The sequence below is a fragment of the Bubalus bubalis genome, chromosome 22 (assembly GCF_019923935.1).
Source record: "Bubalus bubalis isolate 160015118507 breed Murrah chromosome 22, NDDB_SH_1, whole genome shotgun sequence".
NCBI lineage: Eukaryota > Metazoa > Chordata > Mammalia > Artiodactyla > Bovidae > Bubalus > Bubalus bubalis.
In genome coordinates this window covers 23,064,005-23,082,429 of record NC_059178.1, presented here as the reverse complement: position 1 = coordinate 23,082,429, position 18,425 = coordinate 23,064,005, and the positions used below count along the sequence as shown (strand labels likewise).

At 43.2% G+C, this 18,425-nt stretch overlaps 1 protein-coding gene across 26 annotated transcripts in view; it reads right to left on the bottom strand.

Annotated features, from left to right (window-relative positions):
• EPB41L3 (erythrocyte membrane protein band 4.1 like 3) overlaps window positions 1-18,425 on the bottom strand; it is a 145,959-nt gene that overhangs the window by 84,981 nt on the left and 42,553 nt on the right. For all 26 annotated transcript variants that reach the window (XM_044934714.2, XM_044934715.2, XM_044934716.2 and 23 more), the window contains 2 exons: window positions 7,999-8,198; window positions 4,171-4,368 (listed from right to left, as the gene is read on the bottom strand). In XM_044934714.2, the coding sequence (XP_044790649.2) occupies window positions 4,171-4,368; window positions 7,999-8,187 (387 nt within the window). In that variant the 5' untranslated portion in view covers window positions 8,188-8,198. Of the gene's footprint in view, window positions 1-4,170; window positions 4,369-7,998; window positions 8,199-18,425 lie in introns of those variants that run through there.

Genomic DNA, 18,425 nt, shown 5'->3' with positions numbered 1-18,425 from the left:
AGGTCACAGGACGTAACAGATGTTTTGATGTAGTAAAACACAGTTGAACAGAAACCCATTGAGGTTATATCCAAATTTACACAATTATACAGAATCAAAACCTCTGAATCATGTAGTAGTTGAGTGAATGATACTCGTAGTGGTTTAAAAAAATTCTTATTTTTTATTTTTCACAACTACAACTTCCATGAAAGGCAATAGGTGTTCTACTCAACCTTCTGCGTGATAGCAAATCTATCTGTTGTTCAATCAAGAACTTCTAAGAGCTTCCCTGGTAGCTCAGATGGTAAAGAATCTACCTGCAATGTCGGAGACATGGGTTCAATTCCTGGGTTGTGAAGATGCTTGGGAGAAGGGAATAGCAACCCACTTCAGTGTATTTGCCTGGAGAACCACAGAGGGGCCTGCTGGAGCAGCTACAGCCCATGGGGTCGCAAGGAGTCAGACACTACTGGGCAACTAACACAAACTTTTTCAAGAACTTCTAAAGGGACCATAAGGCATTTTAATCATGTAACCTAGAGAAGATGGAAAATTCAGACAGTGATTTTGTTTTTCCAACTAAACCCCAGTGAGTAGAATACATGAAACAGAAGCATGTTATGGAAAGTTAATTGGATCACAAGCAAGACAGGGTATTCGGAAAATTTTTAACAGTCCCTTCCTAACAGTTAGAAGGTGATGAAAGCATATTTAGGACAGAGGGCAAAATATTCCTTTATCCTCCCTGGTCCCTTGGAAGCATCTCTGAACGGTAGCAAGAAGTGCATGTTGGAGTAAACACTGGATTTTGGAAGGATCTGAGTGGTACTCAGTCATGGAGTCCATCAACCTGCAGGCCTCTGGGCATGGCCAAACCTGCGGGGATGTCTGAGCTGCAGGCTTCTAAGGTTTTACTGCTACACTTAAGTACCTTCTGTATTTGCCCAAATCTGATACAAAGCTCTCTCCAGAGAGGCTACAGTTCTTTCACCTACGGGCATCGTCCCCTGGATTCCAGCCCCACATGGGATTACCTGGGGCTCACAAGCACTTGGTCTTGCTCATGACTAAACCAGCAACACAGCGGGACCTTGTGAAAAACAAAGTCTGCCTTCAAGGTCTACCATCTGCCACTTTTGAGGTAAAGCTTGGGACTCCTCCACCCGTTGGGTTTCTTATGGAAAACAAACCAAACTACATCTGAAAATGACTTAAAATATGGATGAAATATGGATTCAAAGTTCAAACATGTCTATTTTATTTCCTAAAACCACATCAGACTAGATGAAAATGGTGTCAAATAAGAGGAAGCATTTCTAACTGGATGGTCATCAGAAAGTACACTGTACGCTAATCAGACCCGGAAACAATGAGAGTGAAATTAACATAAAATAAACATGATAAGCACCACTTCCTCTATTGTTGTGACTGGTACTTCTGTTTATTTTCTCTTTTAAAATTCATGGCCAAGAACTAAATAGCAATGATGATGGTGACAAACCGGCCACAGGAAGTAGCTTGATTTGCTAAAGGTCCAAAAACGACAGGAAGGGAATGGCAGGACTGGTGATTTTGTTGGCAAATGTGACAATCCTGGGGCTCTGCAAACATTGCCCAAACATGCATACCAAATTGCTGATCATCAGATTTTTTTTTCTTCTATTTTACGTGGAATTAGTTCTTTTTATATTTTAGATAGTCATGATGACGAGTTTGAAAAAAATGACTGAGGAACTACATCTCTCAAATGGAAAACACCCACTGTTACAATGATCTACGGCTACTGCTGGAGGGAAATTTGAAAAATCCAGCACAATTGGAAAGGGCTTCCCCATCAAAACAGTGGGGGCGGGAACTGTACACTTCATGAAGTCACTGTTTTCAGAGAGCAAAGGCTTCTTGCATCTTGATTTTCAGGGTCGCTGGGTTTCCTCGCTGCAGCACTGCTAGGCAAGCAGAAAAGCTACCTTGTACCATCAAAAGAAGAGAGAATCAGGTACAGGTAAGGTGAGTGTGTGCTGGCAGGGGGTCCTTTGCTGGCACTATTAATTCTCGTGACACAGTCGTGGCAAACTGAGCCTTGTTGATTTTGACGGTGAAACATTAAAGGCATTAAATAAGCCAGAGAGGAAAAACAGCTAGGCACATAGATTTCATTAAAATAAAATGCCTTGTTTGAGGTCTATTCAAAGCAAAAACAAAAGGCGGGGGGGGGGGGGGGGGGGCGGATATTCCTCTTACTGTCTCCTCCATTCTATTCTTAATTCACTTGCTCGGGAGTGGTAATCCTGCTTCTCCAGAGTTTTGTGCTTCTTCTCTCCACGAGTCTTAGAACAGGAAAAAGCACTGGAAGCCATCAGAGCTACTGGTTTCCACAGATGCACCTACGCTTCCTGCTGTAATTCTCCCTGTGTGAAACACTATCCACTTTCTTCCAGACTGTTCTTTAGAAAACTCTGGTAGTCTTGACTAGAGGATTGCCAGAGAACCCTATTTACTCCATTATATAAATATAATTCAGTAGAAAGACTCACCCTCAAGTTAAGGAAGAAAGCTTCTCTTGACTTAAATTTTTCCAGAAGGTGGATCCACATTGGAAAAATGCAACGTTGCTAAAGGTTACAAAAGTGCTTTAAGCTTCTCCATAGTAAAGCCCAGGTAAAATTATATTATTGGATCTTCTTATTTCCAGAATAAACATCTGAATCAATAATTGAATACTTTGGGCTAAGAAATTAGGCAAAATCAGAAGCAGCAAACTGCAACAAATGGATCTGTGTGTGGCAAACCTCAGAACATATATTTTACTCCCCACCCATTTTTCCTATTCAACCAGTCGGTGACAAACAAGCCCATTTCACTAAGCAACCCACTAATAATTGTCAGGTTACAGGATGACAAAAATTCTCTAAATTAACATGATAAATGAAATCACTTTTGATTTAAGAGTTTATTTAAAAAATTGTTTTCTATGTCCCTGTAATCTGTAGTGATTTGGTAATGCAACCCCATCCCCACCCTAAATGATGTTATCAATGTGAAATCAATTTGAACCTTCTGTTCCAAGAAAAGCACTGGTGCGTGAGCGCATTGTGCAGACTATAAGGAACGAGGCAGGGGTTACAGGCAGAGAACACGGGGCATCAGGTGGGCTTGGTGCTGGCTGTGTCATGAGAAAAGAAGAACGGATATGAACAACCACACACAGAGGTACAGATTCTCAGCACCCCTGGCAGAAGAGGGGGCCAGTGGAGTCATGCGGTGGGCAGGGTTTAAGCAGAGGGACGTGTGAAGGACCAAGGGCAGGCAGCTGGAGGCAGAGGAACAGCTCTTTAAATGAAAATATTAAATCTAAAATGGGAATCTCCCCCAGCTCGGCGCAGGGAGAAGATGCGGTGGATGGCGGGCGGTGGACCTGGCAGACTACTAGCTCCCGCCTGACTTTGCGCCCAGCCTGTGTTCTCTCGATACTCAGCAACCATCCGTGTCTCTACGGCTCTCAACAGCCCACGCTGCTCTCAGCTGTTAACTTGGTCTGGCCACACATCTCTGATAAAAGTCATTCAGTTGCCCTTTCTCTCAAAGGAAATTTTTTGTTTGTTTTCTTTACAGAGAGAGCACAGAGGAGCATACGCTTTTTACGCTTTTTACACTCGAGCTGCAGATGTGAATTTTAAAACCCTTTTACATTCGAGCTGCAGATCCTACTCATTGTCCAAGCAGGAAAAGGACATTCACCATTCAAATTACCCTACCGCTCCTGTGTACAGAAATCTGTAAGTTTCCTCCAATTAACAACCCTGCCATAAGTAATGCAAATAGAAAAAGTAAAATTCATTTCAATGACAGCTCACAGCCAGGATATTAAAGAAAACCTGATTTTTTAAGGCCTCCAAAATGTTTTTCCTACCATGGAAAGTATTAGATATTTTGCCTTCTTTTTTTTTTTTTTTTTTTAAAGAAGATCACATTTTTCTCTTAATTGTAACATTTTGGGGACTTTACAAGTATTTTCAGTAATTTGATCCCCTGTGAGACAGACTGGAAATAATTTTGTATTTAGAAACTGGGTCTGAGTAATTTTCCAGAGATCTGGAAAAACAAAGAGGCATCTTGTATGCTTTAGACCAATATACCCCAGCTCTTCAATATCTGGGACAAAAAAAAATATTTTAAATATACACTTACCTCTACATCACAGGTATATTCTGATCCATCCAGAAGTATCACTTTGCACTGCATGCTTTTAGGCTTTTTGACAATCTTCAATGGAGATCGAGATAGTTTGCTGCTAGATGATTTCTGAGAAAGTTTATCGTCTTCTAATTGCTGATATTCGAGCTGCTTGGCAGGTCCGGCAGCAAACTCCTGGTCCTTGTCAGTGACCTGCGGAGAGCAAACAATGGACAGTTTTCATTGCAAGACAGGAAATAAATATTGCATTGCTCAGGCAACCAAAGGACACTGTAGAAACGGGATTTTCTATTTCCTACAGGACGAGGGATGTCCGAATTAGGATATAAGGAATGGATACACATACACAAAAATAATACTAACAGGTACATCTAAATAATTTCTGCCACCTGAATGTACCCATAGGGACTTCTTTCAGTTTGACTCAAGTATTTATACGAGAAGTGCTGAGCTCTCAGTGAATGCCATCAAGTTTCGCCCAAGCAAAGAAGGGTACAAATGACTTTTAAAGATTTTTTTTTTTTAATATGGACCATTTTTAAAGTCTTTATTGAATTTGCTGCTGCTGCTACTGCTAAGTCGCTTCAGTTGTGTCCGACTCTGTGCGACCCCATAGATGGCAGCCCATCAGGCTCCACCGTCCCTGGGAGTCTCCAGGCAAGAACACTGGAGCAGGTTCCATTTCCTTCTCCAGTGCATGAAAGTGAAAAGTCAAAGTGAAGTCGCTTAGTCGTTCCCGATTCTTAGCAACCCCATGGACTGAAGCCTACCAGGCTCCTCCGTCCACGGGATTTTCCAGGCAAGAGTACTGGAGTGGGGTGCCATCGCCTTCTCCGGAATTTGCTACAATACTGCTTCTATTTTATGTTTTGGTTCTTTGGCTCTGAGGCATGTGGGATCTTAGCACCCTACCCAAGGTCAAACCTGCAACCCTTTCATTGGAAGGTGAAGTCTTAACCACTGGACTGCCAGGGAAATTCGGGCTCCTGACTTTTTAAAAAGGCATTGGCTTTCACAGACATAGTGAGCAGATGTGTAGTTATCAGAAGAGAAAGGGTGAGGGGACAGATTAGGAATTTGGGATTAACAGATACACGCTTCCCAGGTGGCACTAGTGGTAAAGAACCTGCCTGCCAATTCAAGAGACATAAGAGACGCAGGTTCAATCCCTGGGTCAGGAAGATATCCTGGAGGCAGGGCATGGCAACCCACTCCAGTATTCTTGCCTGGAGAATCCCCATGGACAGAGAAGCCTGGAGGCCTACAGCCCATAGGGTCATAAAGAGTCAGACACAACTGGAGCATACACTACTTATACTTATGGACACAACTTAACATACACTACTATATATTATTAAACTAGATAAGCAACAAGGACCATACAGCACAGGAACCTATCTTCAATACCCTGTAATAACCTATAATGGAAAAGAATCTGAAAAAAAAAAAAAAAAATGTGTGTATAACTGTATCACACTGCCGTACACCTGAAACTAATACAACATTGTAAACCAACTATACTTCAATTAGAAAAAAACAAAGGCATTGGATACTATAAGCCTTAAAAGTAAATAAATCATCTAAGATTGAATCTGATGTATTCTGCTTCTTTCATTCACTGGGTCGAGCTGTTTGGCAGGTCCTTTACTCCATGACCCATACTGCTCCATAAACATACCAGGTATCTTATAAACTGTAAAGCCTACAGAGTTTTAAGTATTAATCTTCTCAGTAATTTTACAACTGTTAAAATACTTGATTTAGCTCTAACTCAATTCAGCGAAGCTAGCAGTACGGAAATTAATTAAAAATAATCCTTTAAGTCTGCTTCCCACCTCCCCCCCACTTCATTGTAATGAGCCAGTATAAGAAAATATCAAATCTGTTCAAAGGCTTTAATCTGCTTTCAAAGCCTAACAGTCCAGTCCAAGCTAGACTCAGAACTTTAAGAGGGAGCGATCCTACAGAACAGTAACATTCTCCCTTGAGTCAGTCCCCTTGGAATCTCCCTGTGCCCTGCTCTCCAATGACTTTTTCTACCCCTCTTCTATCTATTAGATCACTGCCAATGCATATTCAACCCATGGGCCCAACCACCTCTTCTACTGGTCTGCAAATACACTCTGAAAAGTCCAAAGAAAGATATGTTCTCAGAAAATTCTCTTTTCTGACCTCTCCATTTTGTAAAGGAGGAAGCTGACGTCCAGAGGACTTGAAAAGAGTTCTGGAAGCACTGAGATAACCACAGAAGAAAAGTGGTTTAGAGTCACATTTCTCTTTAGTTTCCAATGTCTGAGTATAGAAAGTCAATCCATTTATTAACCATGTATGTCTAATTATATTTGGGTATAGAAACTCTTCTCCCACTTTCATGTTTATTTCATTTCAGAGTGAAGAGGATAGAAAAATCCAGCCTAATAATTTAAAATTGCTGAAGATCTGAAAACAAACAAAACCATACAGCTACCATGTCTACACAAAAAGAAAAGGTAAGGGAAACCGTGCTCCTTAGATTCTACCTGACAAAAAGTTAAAGGATAACCCACAGCTCCCTTCACAAAATGTCTGAGATCAGACAGAGCATGAAAATAAATGTTATTCTTTTCCTTTTGACCCCCTACCGCACCACATGCAAGATCTTAGTTCCCTGACCAAGAATTGAACCCAGGCCCCGTGCATTTCAAAGTGCAGAGTCAGCCACTGGACCGCTAGGGAAGTTCCAACATGACTCTTTATAGAGTTTAAAAGCAGAACTTAAGTACTATGAGAAAAGAAATAAAATAATCAGGCTGTCAACATATAGTTTAATGTTATAATTATATGTTGTGTTTTTAAAAAGGCATGGGGACTTCATGTCTCTTCTTTTGATGTCCTCTAGAATTTCTAGCTTGACACAAACACTTTCAGCCTGTAAAAGGTCAACCATATGTAGAGATTCCCAGATTCCCTTAACCCATGAGTCAGCATCCTAAAACATACCAATCCCAGGTTTGAAGTTTGAAGACAAAAAAATTTAAATATGGATTCATTCAAGGCCCAGGTATAAATCATGCTTTATATTTTGTAGGAAAATTTTTAAAAGGAATAATCACATTATCCATGACAACTTAAACACATTTAGGTAACCAAGTTGAATATGTCCATGGCAGAGAGAAAGAGAGCAGCTTGAACACCTACTAGGGACAGCTGGTAACCTTAAGGTCAGAGTAGCCCCCGGGGAAACATCAGAATAGTTCTGAACCAGCGTGTACATGCTCAGTCGCTGAGTCATGTCTGACTCTTTGCGACCCCATGGACTACAGCTCAACAGGCTCCTCTGTCCATGGGGATTCATTCTCCAGGCAAGAATACTAGAGTGGGTTGCCATGCCCTTCTCCAGGGGATCTTCTGGACCCAGGGACCAAACCGAGGTCTTCTGCATTGCAGGCGAATTCTTTACTGTCTGAGCCACCAGAGGTTTAAATAAACAACTGGGAGCATAATTAGAGCTGCCAGTGCGGTGTCTAGCCTCCCTGTAAACTCAAATAAAACCATGGACTCGCAGTCCAGATTTCAGTGTGAACTGAAGTGCTTTCATCAAAGGAAGGCGTTACCAAGCAAGGCTGTGGAATGTCATTCACTGAAAGTCTTAAAACAGCTTAAGTGTCCATCTGCCCGGGGAACAGAAGAGGACAAGCAGATGATCCCCCCCGTCCCCTGGACCCCCCACGTTCCTGCTAGTGCTAAGAGACCCAGGCCAGAGCAAAGCCTGGAAAAGCTCAGCAGACATTCATTCATGGTTCTGAGTTGGAATGCCAGAGGTAAGGGGCGATGCGGGCTCACCTCCTTCCTCACCGGCGTGCTGTGCGCTGCCGCCTCCTCGAACTGCTCCGGCGCCTGGGGCTGCTCCTCGGAGGCCGGCTCGGGGCCCGGCTGCGCCCCCAGCTGCGCCCCCTCGTGCCCCGCCGCCTCCTGGGGCTCGGCCTCCTGCTCCGGCTTGGATTCCGAGTCTGATCCTGATTCGGTGGTCATGGTCGATTGTTCTGCAGGCAGAGAGAGGGACAGTCCTATCACTCGGGGAACCAGCACCCAGAAGAGGGAGAAACGCTAAGAACCCAACACAGACCCAGCAAGCAGCCTTATCAAGTTCACCACTGGCAAGGGTGCCCATCGACGGTGCAAAATGAACATTTAACTAGCAGTCAAGTTGATTTGGGGCCATCCCGGGTTTTCCTCCTATTAGATTTTCGCCACAGATGACAGGGAAATGACACTACCATCCTAATAATTACCTAACTTAGATACATTTAATTTCAGAAACATGAATTTGCAGTATCAGCTGAAGATACATTTTAGTCTCTGGGAAGGATGATCTAATAATGGAAGCAGGTACAATTTCTCACTCTTCTCCTCCTCCCCAGGGGCCCTGCTCTGCCCCTCCACAGCCCTAAATCCATGCATTCTTCCTGGAACAAACGTCTTTCCTCTGTGATGTCCCATAACTGTTATGCCCTTCTGAATGAGCGACCACAGTACATCAGTGGCTTCTTAAGTATTGCCGGGCCTGTCCCACACTGGACCACACCAGCCCTGGCCATGGCTGGAGGGAAGCCAGACAGCATCCCCTCTCCTGCTCATCACAAGTTCACTCTCAAAGGTTTCTTCTCGGCTCCCCCTCATTTCCCTTGAGTGTTGAAGGAGAAGTCTGTCTCATATTCCATCTGAAACTCAAACAACAGATCTTGATACAGAATAATCTGCTCTTACATCCTAAAAAAGACACTTTAAGATATAACCGCCATGCTCTTATAATTTACTTTTCAAGACACTAATATCTTTTGCCTCAGTTTCCACATCTGCCAAATGGGAGAACTGAACATGATCACATCTAAATAAGCTATTCCCTGCTGTTACCTTTTCCCTACTACTAATAGACATGCTGCCCTAGTTAAAGCCGTTTTTTGCTCTAAGCAAGAGAGCTTCTATACCACTGGTCACCATGTCATTTTAAGCAATTTCTCATCTCAGGTGTATGGTAAATACTTCAAAAATGAATATCTCAGATCATCATATAATTTCCCTTCCTAATCCTAATTAAGAAGAGGTGGCAAGAATACACAGAAGAACTGTACAAAAAAGATCTTCACAACCAAGATAATCATGATGGTGTGATCACTCACCTAGAGCCAGACATCCGGGAATGTGAAGTCAAGTGGGCCTTAGAAGGCGTCACTATGAACAAAGCTAGTGAAGGTGATGGAATTTCAGTTGAGCTATTTCAAATCCTGGAAGATGATGCTGTGAAAGTGCTGCACTCAATATGCCAGCAAATTTGGAAAACTCAGCAGTGGCCACAGGACTGGAAAAGGTCAGTTTTCATTCCAGTCCCAAACAAAGGCAATGCCAAAGAATGCTCAAACTACTGCACAATTGCACTCATCTCACACGCTAGTAAAGTAATGCTCAAAATTCTCCAAGCCAGGCTTCAGCAATATGTGAACTGTGAACTTCCTGATGTTCAAGCTGGTTGTAGAAAAGGCAGAGGAATCAGAGATCAAATTGCCAACATCCGATGGATCGTGGAAAAAGCAAGAGAGTTCCAGAAAAACATCTATTTCTGCTTTATTGACTATGCCAAAGCCTTTGACTGTGTGGATCACAATAAACTGTGGAAAATTCTGAAAGAGATGGGAATACCAGACCACCTGACCTGCCTCTTGAGAAATCTGTATGCAGGTCAGGAAGCAACAGCTAGAACTGGACATGGAACAACAGACTGGTTCCAAATAGGAAAAGGAATACATCAAGGCTGTATACTGTCACCCTGTTTATTTAACTTATATGCAGAGTACATCATGAGAAACGCTGGGCTGGAAGAAGCACAAGCTGGAATCAAGATTGCTGGGAGAAATATCAATAACCTCAGATATGCAGATGACACCACCCTTATGGCAGAAAGTGAAGAGGAACTAGAAAGCCTCTTGATGAAAGTGAAAGAGGAGAGTGAAAAGTTGGCTTAAAGCTCAACATTCAGAAAACGAAGATCATGGCATCTGGTCCCATCACTTCATGGGAAACAGATGGGCAAACAGTGGAAACAGTGTCAGACTTTACTTTTTTGGTCTCCAAAATCACTGCAGATGGTGATTGCAGCCATGAAATTAAAAGATGCTTACTCCTTGGAAGGAAAGTTATGACCAACCTAGATAGCATATTCAAAAGCAGAGACATTACTTTGCCAACGAAGGTCTGTCTAGTCAAGGCTATGGTTTTTCCAGTGTTCATGTATGGATGTGAAAGTTGGACTGTGAAGAAAGCTGAGTGCCAAAGAATTGATGCTTTTGAACTGTGGTGTTGGAGAAGACTCTTCAGAGTCCCTTGGACTGCAAGGAGATCCAACTGGTCCATTCTAAAGGAGATCAGTCCTAGGTGTTCTCTGGAAGGACTGATGCTAAAGCTGAAACTCCAATACTTTGGCCACCTCATGCGAAGAGTTGACTCATTGGAAAAGACTCTGATGCTGGGAGGGATTGGGGGCAGGAGGAGAAGGGGACGACAGAGGATGAGATAGCTGGATGGCATCACCGACTCAATGGACATGAGTTTGGGTGATCTCCGGGAGTTGGTGATGGACAGGGAGGCCTGGTGTCCTGCAATTCATGAGGTTGCAGAGAGTCAGACACGACTGAGCGACTGAACTGAACTGAATCCTAATTTTATGGTAAAAATATCTCAAGCAAAGAATTAGTATCACACTTTAAGCGAATAATACACCTGTTAGTATGGTGTAGAATTTGTATGCCCAATAAAACTCCATAGTAAAACCACCATTTAATTCCCATTCTCACAATACACATTGGAAGATGCTTAACACTTTGAAGAGGGAAACATTATAAATACTAATCTATCTTATAAACTAAATGTGGTGCTTTCTATTTTAGGTAACTTTTTACCATCACCAGCTATTCTGCCTGTTGAATAAAAGACGTGTCAACCTGGCATGTGCTCAGTTACCATGTAAATGTAAACATTAAGTCCAAGTGCAGGGCCACCCAGGAATCTACATAAGACTAATACAATTTTTTCCTCTTTATATTTTAGATTTTCAAGCAAATCTTGAAGGTAAATATGATATTCTCATTTTTAAGCTTATAATACAAAGTGTCAAGTCTACAGAAAAAACAGTGGAGGGGGAGGGAGAGGTGGTGACTGTGTAATTCAGAGACTATAGCTGAATTCTTCCTTTTAGAAGGAGAGGAGTCATTCTAATCATTAATTCAACTTGCCCAACCTTCAGGGAGTACCAGATATGAGTCAAGCCCTACTCTTGGTTTAGAAACAGAGATAAATATGTTGTAACGCCCTGCCACCTCTTTGAGTATCTTCTCCGGATTTCCTTACTATATTTTTAAACGTAAGGGTTTTTTTCCACACAGGTAACTGTGGTATATACAGCTCATATGACTGCACTCTAGACCTGAAAGCGTGTTAGTCGCTCAGTTGAGTGCGATTCTTTGCAACCCCATGGACTGTAGTCCGCCAGGCTCCTCTGTCCATGGGATTGTCCAGGTAAAAATACTGGAGTGAATTGCCATTCCCTTCTCCAGGGGATCTTCCTGACCCTGGGATCTCCTGCACTGCAGGCAGATTCCTCACTATCTGGGCTGAAAATCTTCTCAAATACGTGTTAAGATAAAAATCTTTCTAAACATAAAATTAGCCTGGGATTCACTCATGCAGAAAGGTAAAACTCGTAAAGAAATATCCCAATTTTGACTGCTACTATTCTAGCCATGAAATCACTCAGCACCTGGTTTTTGTCTTTAATTCCATGTCTTGTCCCTAAGGCAAAGAGCCAGCTCCACAAAGGCCGAATAAAAATGCAAAATGGACAGAGCCCAGGAACCACCTATCAGCTATTTAAATAGTGAAATAACCTAGCATTATTCTCTGCCTAGGAATAACTAATACCTGACCTGGCATATATCACATTTATCATAGAACCGCACTTCAAATAAAATCCCACGCCCTTGTCAAAATTTCCTCGGCATATCATTTCCCCTAACACTAAATATATAATACAAGAAATACAAATCATTGTTGTTTTTTTATTAGTCTTAATAAAATAAAATTTCCTTGCTGTGGGAGGGATTGGGGGCAGGAGGAGAAGGGGACGACAGAGGATGAGATAGCTGGATGGCATCACCGACTCGATGGACATGAGTTTGAGTGAACTCTGGGAGTTGGTGATGGACAGGGAGGCCTGGCATGCTGCAATTCATGCGGTCGCAAAGGGTCGGACACGACTGAGCGACTGAACTGAACTGAACTGAAAGTAAGAAACTTTAAAAATGTAAGGTTTTAAAATTCTGGAATCTCACTAGAATCAATATTTAATTCTAACATCTGAAAGGGCATAAGGTCAAATTGTACCTATGAGCAAACTGTATCAATGGCCTCAACCTGTAAATTCAATTTCAAAACTTTGAAAATAGTCTTCCTTCCCTATTCACATGCCAATATAAGTGAGCAATAAACTGATTTTTCAATAGCAAACAACTAAAATCAAAGCTTCTTAATATGGTCCTTCTTACTTTAGGTCATTAGTTTAATAATTCTATAATGTACATCTCCAATCTTAAACCCAAGTGCCAAAACATTCTTTAGTATTAGATTTGCATGATTTTTACAGTGCTTTGGTTTTTCTTTTTCTTACACTCAATTCTTTGCTTTCCTGGATGACCCCCGCCATTTAAAATTGCACATTATCCTTGCCAACTCACTAAAGATGACTATTTTCCAATGCTCCCTTCTCTTCTGATAGATTAATTTTGTATGACCTAAAATTAGCAATCATTCGGTGACTGGAAGGAACAGCATCACCTGTGATCACAAACAGAAAGTGACACAAAACGCTTATGCTCAGCTTTGGCTAAACTGTGCCTTTTCTCTATATTAAATTTACCTTGTTAACTGTGTTCTGCTTCAGCTTAAAAAAGTTTGGAATCCTAGAAACTCTAAATCCTCAAAACTGGTATAAGGACTTTCACCACATGCACTGGGATGATGGCAAGAGAAGCCTTCTTTATCTTTTCAAGAAACATAAACTGTATTCCATGATGCCTCTTTTCAAGGCTGTATTTACTCCATGACTACCAAAAGAAATGGTAATTAGCTTCAAAAGAGGCATGGTGCAGGTGTGAATGAAATCCTTCCCAATTCCTGATTCATTTTTCCTTTAAAAAATGGTCCCTGGCATTCATTTGAGGCTTCGTTCCTTTTCAGCTCTAATTTTTCACTCTACAGAAGAAAAAAGTCAGTTTATCCTCATTTTTTCCACTTTTAGAAGGAGCATCTCTAACTTCTCCATCTCCTGACTGCCACAGTAGCTTTTGCATTCAAATTTACCTATGTCTTTTGCAGATAAGAAAATTCAGTGACATTTTATTAAGAGACACAAACCTAGGATTTTTCCTGCAGGAGAACGTTTCATATAAATTTCTGTCTTTACATATACAACAGGATTCCTGTGGAGTAACAAAACATTTCATAAAGAAACCCCTTCACACTGTTTACCTGCCTGGAGGATTATAAGACTAATGATTTTTAAGAAAACAAGGCTTTTCTCCCTTTTATCTTTCAAATATAAATGTAAAGAAGAGAGGCTTGTAGATCTTGATATACTCAGCTTAAGTATTTATGACTCCTGAATACTATCCACTGATCCATTAGAACTACCAACTTCAAGCAAGTAAAAAACAGTAATACCCCATGACTCTTCTGCTGCTGCTAAGTCATTTCAGTCGTGTCCGACTCTGTGTGACCCCAGAGACAGCAGCCCACCAGGCTCCCCCGTCCCTGGGATTCTCCAGGCAAGAACACTCGAGTGGGTTGCTACTTCCTTCTCCAATGCATGAAAGTGAAAAGTGAAAGTGAAGTTGCTCAGTCGTGTCTGACCCCGTGGACTACAGCCTTCCAGGCTCCTCTGTCCATGGGATTTTCCAGGCAAGAGTACTGGAGTGGGGTGCCATTGCCATGACTCCTCTAGTGGAGTCTATATGCATTAAAAAAAACCCCCAGTATCCACTAAACACACCCCCACACACCTAACAACTGCTCCTGACCTTGCATCCTACCCCTCTGCAACCCTATCTTCACCCTTCCAGGATGGCTGTACCTCTCTTCTTTACAGTCATGTTCTGGAAAGAATTTAAAAAAAAAAAATGGCTCAAGCAGTAAAGCATCCACCTGCAATGTAGGAGACACAAGAGACTGGGGTTCGATCCCTGGGTTGGGAACATGCCCTGGAGGAAGAAATGGCAACCCATTCCAGTATTCTTGGAAATCTCACGGACAGAAGAGCCTGGTAGGCTATGGTCCATGGGGTCACAAAGAGTCAGACACGAGTGAAGTGACTAGTCATGTATATATACATACACACACACACACACACACACACACACACGTGTGGGTGATTCACTTTGCTGCATAGCAGGAACTAACACAACACTGTAAAGCAATTATATTCCATAAAATTTTTTTTAATTTAAACAGAAGGAAAACTAAAAGAACTTCACCCCCATGCTGTCACCACATCCCCACCCCCACTCACCCTTCAGTGTGGTCCCCATTATTCTACTAAATCCTACCGAGGTCACCAACGACCTCCCTACAAGCCAGTAAATCCACAGGAGTCCCTTCCCATCTCTGAATTCTTTGTGTTTTTGACACACTCATGATCTTCCTCCTCCCTTCTGCCTCATTTCCATCCTCTTCTTCACATTCATCTTCTCATCCTGTTTCTAAGCTCTGCAGGTCTTTGGAATTGAGCTCCTCCACTTGGTTCCCAACACAAGAGCACATCCGAAATACAGGTTCCTTACTCTGTGACTTCTCTGAGCTTCAGACCCACAGACACAACTCCACTGCCCGTCCTGTTTCCCTGGCTATTTCAGGGGCACCTAAGACTGAACGTTTCTTCATCCAAACCATTGGCCCCACCCCCTCCCAGCCCCCCATCTGCTCTACTTCCATCTTCCCCATGTCAGTAGGTGTCCGTCTGTCCAGCTGCTCACGGTGGGGAAAGAGGTCCTCTCTTTCCTCACTCCCAACTCCATCCCCTTCACACTTGTCAATGTCACCTCTCGAGCTGTAATTAAAGAAATAGACCTGAGAAACTTCTAGGCACAAGTGACCAGTCAGGCAAAAGCAGAAGGGCGTGAGAACTTGTGTCCATGTCCTGGCGTGAGGGCACGTGGTCAGTGGTGGCTGGACCACGAGAGCTACGTGGCCGGTGAGGCGAGCTCATGAGACCAGCCAGGCAGAGATCAGGCCCTGTGAGGCCAGCCAGTCCTCGCTAAGGGGTCCTCATCCCATCACACAGAGGCCATTCTGACAGCCATGGGGAGGACCAACATCAGCTCAAAATCAGACCAAGTCGACAGGCCAAGAAGGCCTTGATGGGGCAGCAGTGGACCAGACACTCCTCAAAGCACAGCACAGTGGAATTCAAGGCTGATCATTATAAAATATAGAAGACAGCGGAGGAAAGAGGAGCCGGGTGTGCTGCAGTATATGGGGTCGCAAAAAATTGGACACAACTTACTGAGTGAACAACAATGCTGTAAAGTATCTTTGAAACCTTGAAAGTAATGAATGGCAACAATGCTTGGGACCAGTGGCAAGGACAATTCTGTTTTTTTTTTCAAAGAAGTTTTTGGGCCATACTAATTTCAAATCTTATAAGCCAATAGACCAAAGCCTATGAAGGTGTCAGACTTTAAGTTTGTAGAAGAAACAGAAAGAGTTTTTATGGCAACAACACAATAATTCAAAACCACTTTCACAACGACCATGGTAAATAAACCTGGAAAGGATGATCAAGTCCCATCAGTATGGAGACAGATTTCATAACAGTACTAGGAATCCACAACTCAGAATTTTTAAAACAAAACAAGACCAACACCCCCAAACAAGGCCACAGCCCTCTGCTTCAAGGAACGATCAGTCTGACAGGCTACGTTGAGAAGCCAAGTAACACGGTGCCCAGGGTGCAAGAAATCTGCTTCGAGCTGAGAGTTGTCCACTAGCCCGCGGGGCAGGCTCATGGGAAGTCACCTTGGGTAAAAAAGATAATCGCTAACCTTCAACCTCAAGTTAAAGGACTAGCTTTAGAAGCAATCAAAGATCACAGGCTACTTCGGGAAGACAAAAGGGGAATGGGGATAAATAAGAGCAAGGATGAGGCAGGACGCTGAGGGGCAGACAGCCATACAGCAACCACCCTCAATTCTACCACAGGTTCTGTGACCCCAAAGAACCTGGCTTCTCCCTCTGTTCTAAGAGGCTGAAATTCTAGGATTCCTGAAACCTGAGACACTGTTGTATGAACAGCATGATGGTGGAGGTGGCTTTAGTCACTCAGTTGTGTCTGACCCTCTGTGATCCCATGGACTGTAGCCTGCCAGGCTCCTCTGTCCATGGGATTTCCCCGGCAAGAATACTGGAGTGGGTTGCCATTTCCTTCTCCAGGGGATCTTCCCGCCTCAGGAATCGAACCCACATCTCCTGCATTGGCAGGAGGATTCTTTACCGCTGAGCCACCAGGGAAGCCCATTAACAATGAGGTCTAAGGAAATTTTGTCCTTTAAGTGAGGACGGAGACTAACTGATCTCCAAAAACAGGAAGCTCCTAGGGCAGCAACTGCTCACACTCTGGTGGGAAAACCAGCCTCCTGGCCACTGTACAAGTGCAAGGCTTCATCAACTATCTGAGTCTCTTTAAGTTTGATTTAATTTACCAAAGCAAGACATTACCCAGATAATCCTAAGAAACTGAAACAATCTCTTAGTTTACTGAATACACTTGAAAACCCTAAATAATTTTTTCAGCAACTTTTTAGCTTTTCAAGTTCAAAGATGCTTACCTCTATGTGTGAGCAGATAAAACAAATACAGTTTAGAAAACAGAATTTGAAATGTATGGCCAACAAAGATGTACTGTATGGCACAGGGAACTCTGCTTAATATTATGTGGCAGCCTGGATGGGAGGGGAGTTTGGGGGAGAAGGGAAACATGTATATGGACAGCGGGGATGGCGGAATCTCTATGCTGTCCACCTGAAACTATCACAGCATTGTTAATTGGTTATACCCCAACACAAAACAAAAAGTTTAAAAAAAGAAAATAGATAGGGTGATTATGGAAGTGTCCATTTTATGAACATGTGTCCACATTTTGAAATCCAACTGATGGGAAATGCCAGGGTATAAAATTCCAATATATCTTTGAAATACCAGGATATTTTGTAGTTTCCATAGTCCTCTAAATACATTTCTATAAAACCAGGGGAGCAGCTGGCTCCCCCTCTAGAGGAAAGGGGACTTGCGCTGGTAAAGGATTTTAACAGAATTCAGTGATACCACTAATAGGAGGAGAGGCCAAGTTCCCGAGATGACGAAGCTGCTGGCAAGTTAGGTCTATACAGCGAGTGGCAGAACAACAATCTCAGTTCTGCTTTAGTACACCTGCATTACAACCACTGGGTTAAAAGCAAGGACGGCCCCAAACCTGGATTCCTGAACTCCAGACAGTGGGGAAAGGGGCCTGAAGGGTCCGAGAGATTGCTTTGATATTCCCAAGGATATTGTACATTCAGAAATGACATGGCTGCACACAGTGGCCAAGTCTCTCTGTTTCTGCCTGGGCATTTATCAGCTAAGGTTAGAAACACTGGCTACATCATTGCTTCGTTCATGAATCCATCCCTTCCACAAACATGTGCTGAATGTGAGGCCTGGGGACACATGAGATGAAGACAAACAAGTCTCTGCTCTAGGGGAGCCTGCCTTCTAATTGAAGGAGACAGAGAAATGAAAGATGTCAGCCCCAGGGAGACGGTGTTAGATGAGTGACTCTCAAGTTGGGTGGGCTTCCCAGATGGCACTAGTGGCGGAGAACCTGCCTGCAGTGCAAGAGACGTGGGTTCAGTCCCTGGGTTGGGAAGACCCCTGGAGGAGGGCAGGGCAACCCACTCCAGTATTCTTGCCTGGAGAATCCCATGCACAGAGGAGCCTCGTGGGCTACAGTCCATGGGGCCACCCACAGAGAGTCGGAGCACACACCAAGTGGGTGGGTGGCTGCTGACGCTGGGTGGTTAGGCAGGGCTTCTCCAAGGAGGGGACATTCCAATATCAGGCACAGGGGCTGGGACCATGCCTTCCGGAAGCCTAGTGCCCAGGCCCTAAGGATGAAATGAGCCTGTGCTCCA